This window comes from Ovis canadensis, chromosome 16 (assembly GCF_042477335.2).
Source record: "Ovis canadensis isolate MfBH-ARS-UI-01 breed Bighorn chromosome 16, ARS-UI_OviCan_v2, whole genome shotgun sequence".
Classification (NCBI taxonomy): Eukaryota; Metazoa; Chordata; class Mammalia; order Artiodactyla; family Bovidae; genus Ovis; species Ovis canadensis.
Genome location: NC_091260.1, coordinates 23,150,488 through 23,156,487, shown reverse-complemented (window position 1 = coordinate 23,156,487; position 6,000 = coordinate 23,150,488). Strand labels below are relative to the sequence as shown.

General features: G+C 44.3%; 1 protein-coding gene across 2 annotated transcripts in view; it reads left to right on the top strand.

Moving 5' to 3' along the window:
- Nucleotides 1–539: 539 nt before the first annotated feature.
- Nucleotides 540–6,000, top strand: part of NAIP (NLR family apoptosis inhibitory protein) — a 42,700-nt gene continuing 37,239 nt past the window's right edge. For both annotated transcript variants that reach the window (XM_069556221.1, XM_069556220.1), the window contains exons 1-2: nt 540–654; nt 4,366–4,939. In XM_069556221.1, coding sequence (XP_069412322.1) covers nt 4,369–4,939 — 571 coding nt within the window. In that variant the 5' untranslated portion in view covers nt 540–654; nt 4,366–4,368. The remainder of the gene's footprint in view (nt 655–4,365; nt 4,940–6,000) is intronic.

Here is a 6,000-nt window from a genome sequence, read left to right as displayed (position 1 = left end):
TATTGGAAAGTTGGAAGATGCTGAAGACGGAGTCTCCCAGAAAGTGCAGCCATAGGGACGGAAAAAGTATATGAGCAGAAAAAAGAAAAAGAACTTTGGTGATAAATTCCCATCTGAATAATGGGAATACCAGAAAGAGTGAAAATAGAATAGTAGGCAGTAGGAAATTACCAAAGAAATTATAGAAGATAATTTCCCGGGACTGACGGGAGGTCCACACGTTCAGCTTGAAACAAGTCCACTGGGTTCAGTAAATGTACAAAGACCCACACCAAGACACATTAACTTTGAGATTTTATAACCCATGGATAAAAGAGAAAACCAAAAAAAGATACAGGAAAGATGGAAACTAACACCAAAGAAACAAAGACATGTATGTACTAGCAGCGGAAACATTAATCAGTCTTAAATTATTTAGAATAAAATACTTCTGTTGTGGGACTTGGTTTTGTGAGGACTTTGGAGTCCTGACTAACCCTGATGACTCAGTACTCTAGAGAAGTTACTGGTGATTTCTCAGGAAATTGCAACTTGTTCTGGGTGTTAGTTCCTCAAATTGTTCTCGCTGCTTCCCATTAAAAGGACGAAGAGAATAGCTGTATTTACTTTCTACATTCTCCTTCCATTCAGCTGGGACTCTGGATTAAATTCGAGGTAAGTAAATTACCACCTCTGGCAAAAGTACTTTTCCACTTAGGACCCTCTTATTTCTCTTACTCTTGTTTCTCTCTTTGGAGGCAAAAGGACAGGCACCGGAGTCACACCGATGTGGACTCAAATCCTTTCCAGGACACAGCAGCAGCACTAGTACCATTAGCACTGCAGTCAAAGAGCACGAAACCTGGAGAGGGCCTTGGAGATCTCCCCAGAAAGGCCCTGGGACCAGCAAAACTGACCACTGAACTTTGTAGAAGTGCAGGAGTGATTCCAGTTAGTTTGTTGCCGCCCTGTGCTTATTTATCTCCAGGGAGGCCTGGAGCTATGGTATTGTCTATTGGCCAAACCTAAGTGAAACAGTCTAGCGATGAATGTGGCCCTGTGCTAGAATCTGAGAGGACAAGGGCAGCCCATTCCAGCTTGTTTGAGACAAGTTAGGTGTCCTACTTTGGGCTACATGACTGAAGCAGCATAGAATATCCCTCCTTAGGTGAGAGAGTGATTTCCCTGAGACAAAGGTACCTAGCACGTATCTAGGTGGTTCATTACCTAAAACGAACCATGGACTGTATAATAGAGAAAGGGTCCTAGACGCTGGGACCGGAGTCTGAGACCACGCTGATGTTTGCCTGCCTTTTGTTTTTATTTTTGTATCATATCTTTCAACTTTATTAAAGTCTGAAGTAAATATACTATGTAGAGGCTTGTGAGTTTTTTCTATTATCTGACCCTGTGTACTTGCTGAAGTTGGCACTGTGAATGGGATTATGGGAACAGTTTTTGACTTGATTATTTAAATGCTCGTTCAGGCTTTGTTTAGGAGGAAAAAAGTGGGAGAACTACCTAGAACCACTGATGCCAGGTTGGCTGATGAAGGCATCCTGATTTCAATTCACTCTAGTACTATAATTATTCATGGGGGGGAAAGCATACCAATAGATTTTTTTTTTTTTTTGCTATTTTAAAAAATTGAAGTATAGTTGATTTATGAGCTTTCCTGATAGCTCAGCTGGTAAAGAATCTGCTTGCAATGCAGAAGACCTCAGTTCGATTCCTAGGCTGGAAAGATCCCCTGGTGAAGGGAGAGGCTACCCACTCCCGTATTCTTGGGCTTTCCTGGTGGCTCAAGACAGCAAAGAATTAACCTGCAATGTGGGAGACCTGGGTTTGATCCCTGCGTTGGGAAGATCCCCTGGAGGAAGGCATGGCAACCCACTCCAGTATTCTTGCCTGGAGAATCCCATGGACAGAGGAGCCTGGTGGGCTGCCGTCCGTGGGGTCACAAAGAGTCAGACACGACTTAGTGACTGAATGCAACACAGCACAGCGTGTATCTGTTAATCCCAAATTCCTAATTTTCCTCTCTCCTCCCCACCACCCCCAGCAATGGAATTTAAAGGTGGCAGATCCAGAGTCACCAGAAGCATTTAAATAGGTTAAAACAGAAATTCAGAGAGAGGGGAATTCGGTCAAAAACAGTGAGGCAAACAAGGCAGACCTCAGCAGCCAGCCCGGTATCAGTGGTTCTAAACCTTTCTCTCCCTTTTCACGGTCTGGGCTGCTTTGGCAAAAATGAAAGTACTAAGATAGTACTGATGAAAGTATTAAGATAGTACTGATGAAAGTACTAAGATAGTACTGATGAAAGTACTAAGATAGTACTGATGAAAGTACCAAGGAAGAGCCCCAGGCTGCTAAGTCCACCAGGCTTTGGCTGGTTTCTTCTGTAAAGGAAAGGAACTTGAAACCAAAGGGAGAGTTGAGCAGATGCTTCTTTTGGCCGGAATGTGACCCTTATCTGCTAACTGCTAAAGGAATTCTACGGGGAGAGCGCATGAAGACACAAACTGAAATGAAGGTACTCTTCAGTCAAAAAGCCCAGTAACCTTGTGGACTGATGAGAGCTTCCTGAGGAACCACTGCTGAGATGGACTTAACATCTTAGAGATGAAGGAGTTCTTTTCTTTACACTGAGTACTTCCAGATGAAGGGCATGCTTGGGCTTAAATGAGATCTTCAGTGAGCTGCAACTTCTGCAGAAATGTGGGTAGATGGGCAAATTCCAAGTCAGCTTAGCCTGATTAAGGCAGGGCACACAGAGCAAAGTTGGTCACATGGAACTATCCAACTCCACCTGTAGGCATTAAACAAAATACTTTGTTGATTCCTGAAATGTTGAGAATGCAAGCATGTGTCTTTGAACTTGTTATATGATGATACAGATTTACCCTAATCTATCCTTTTATCTACTTCCCTGGTGGTTCAGAGGTAAAGCGTCTGTCTACAATGTGGGAGACTCGGGTTCAATCCCTGGGTCAGGCAGATCCCCCTAACAAAGGTCCGTCTAGTCAAGGCTATGGTTTTTCCAGTGGTCATGTGTGGATGTGAGAGTTGGACTGTGAAGAAAGCTGAGCGCCGAAGAATTGATGCTTTTGAACTGTGGTGTTGGAGAAGACTCTTGAGAGTCCCTTGGACTGCAAGGAGATCCAACCAGTCCATTCTAAAGGAGATCAGTCCTAGGTGTTCTTTGGAAGGACTAATGCTAAAGCTGAAACTCCAATACTTTGGCCACCTCATGCGAAGAGTTGACTCATTGGAAAAGACTCTGATGCTGGGAGGGATTGGGGGCAGGAGGAGAAGGGGACGACAGAGGATGAGATGGCTGGATGGCATCACTGACTCAATGAACGCGAGTCTGAGTGAACTCTGGGAGTGGGTGATGGACAGGGAGGCCTGGCGTGCTGCGATTCATGGGGTCACAAAGAGTCGGACAGGACTGAGCGACTGAACTGAACTGATCCTTATATCTTTTTATTTTAATTAATTTTTTGACTGCTCTGAGTCTTTATTGCTGCGTGTGGGCTTCAGTAATCGTGGTGCATGGGGCTTAGCTGCCCTGCGGTATGTGAAATCTTCCCGAGCCAGGGATCGAACACGTGTCCTCTGCATTGGCAGGTGGATTATTAACCATAGGACCACCAGGGAAGTCCTGATCCTTTTATCTTAAGTGATGACTGATACTCTGATACTACTTGGACTCCATAGGTGACCTTACTGTTGAAGGCAGGATAAAGGTCCGCTGTTACAGACCTACTAGTGCATTTTCTCTGAATTAGACTAAGTTATAAGCAGAAGAGCAATGTAATTCAGAAGAAAAAACAAGAGTAAAGGGTTGAAACAGCAGGGGAAGGAGAGGGTGAGAGGAACTGAGAGTAGCATTGACGTCCACGCGCTGCGGTGTGTGAAGCAGGCAGCTGTTGAGAGGCTGCTGTAGAGCGCAGGGAGCTCAGCTTGGCGCTCTGTAACGACCTAGAGGGAGGGGATAGGGGCGGTGGAAGGGAAGCTCTAGAGGGAGGGGGTCTATTCACACTGTTGTGTGGGCTTCCCTGTGGCTTAGATGGTAAAGAGTCTGCCTGCAGTGCAGGAGACCCAGGTTCGATCCCTGCGTCAGGAAGATGCCCTGGAGAAGGAAATGGCAATCCACTCCAGTATCCTTGCCTGGAAATCCCATGGACGGAAGAGACTGGTGGACTACAGTCTGTTGTTGTACATCAGAAACTAACAGCACTGTAAAGCAATTATCCTCCGATTAAAAAGAAATATGGTATAACCAGCCAAAAAAAAAAAAAAAAAAGAAAGGGTTTAAACAAGTCTCAGGACTAGTAAACCAAGTGACGATGTTCATGAACCTCTTTTTTCCCTCTTCAGAAAATGGCCGCCCAGGAGAAAGCCCCTGAGGAGAGGATTTCACAGTTTGATCCTGCTGTGTTCCCAGAGATGTCTGCTTTTCTAGGTGTAAATGCACTTCAATATGTAAAGGAAATAGAAGAAGAAGAACACAGAGACAGAGAAAAAATGCAAAAAGGCTTTAATTCACAAATGCGTAGTGAAGCAAAAAGGTTAAAGACTTTTGTGACCTATACCACCTTCAGCTCGTGGATGCCCCAGGAGATGGCAGAGGCTGGGTTTTATTTCACTGGCACAAAATCTGGCATTCAGTGCTTCTGCTGTAGCTTAATCCTCTTTGGCACTAGTCTCCAGAGCTCCCCCATGGGACACCACAAGAAGTTCCATCCAGACTGTGAGTTCCTTCTGGGTAAAGACGTTGGTAACATTCCCAAGTATGATATAAGAGTTCAGAATCCAGAGGACACGTTGAGGAAGGATGACAAAGCAAGGTACCAAGATGAGAAGGCCAGACTCGAATCCTTCGAGAACTGGCCATTTTATGCCCAAGGGACATCCCCAAGGGAGCTCTCAGCTGCTGGCTTTGTCTTTACAGGTAATTTGAAATCACTTTCTGAAATGTTTCACTGGAATTAAGTTTAGGTTCAGTTGCAATGTTTTGTTCAGTTGCAGCATTTTGTGAATCTTTCCTCACTTGGTCAACATATTATACTAGGTACACCTATTTTCTCAAGATTCAACTTCAGTACTTTTACTTTAGCTTTAATACAACATGTCAGTTAACCAAAAATATAAGCAAAATAAGAAAGTGACTTTTTCTAAAATTTTGGATGTTAGATAATACTTGACTGGATTTCTAAGGCCCTGAAAATAAAGTGTGAGGTCAGTCTGATCCTAGTCTCCTTCTTACCCATCCTCCTTTTACTGCTCTTAAATGATTGTTCTCTGATCCTTTTAAATGATTCTTTTAAATTCTTAGGTGATTGTTCTCTTAATTGCTGCAGCACTGGAGGGTTTTGGTGTGTGTGTGTGTGTATTTAACCTTAAGTTTAATTATAACATAGAGGTCAAGTTGCATTTCAGAAAACTGTGTCTGTGTGCTCAGTGCTCACTCAGTCATGTCCGCCTCTTTGTGACCCTGTGGACAGGGGCCCTCCAGTCTCCCCTGTCCACGGAATTCTCCAGGCAAGAATACTGAAGGAAATTGTACGTTGTTTGAGTTGTCCTAGCCACGCCATAAAAGTCACGACAGATCTGAGTGAGAATCCTGATTAATACATACAGCTCTCGTTTACTGAGCACCTACCTGAAGCTAGGCCCATCACCACCACCAGGCACGGGTTAAGCACTTACACTAATCCAACAAACTTGTCCTTTCCCTCCATTTCACAACTAATGTCACTGAGGCCCAAAGAGTTTAAGAAATGTGCCTAAGGGTAGCCAACAAAGACCTACTGTATGGCACAGGGAACTCTGCTCAATGTTATGTGGCAGCCCGGATGGGAGGGCAGTTTAGGGAAGAATGAATACGTATAGATGTATGGCTGAGTCCCTTTGCTGTCCACCTGAAACTATCACAACATTGTTAATCGACTATGTGCTGTGCTTAGTCACTCAGTCATGTCTGACTCTTTGCGAACCCATGGACTGTAGCCT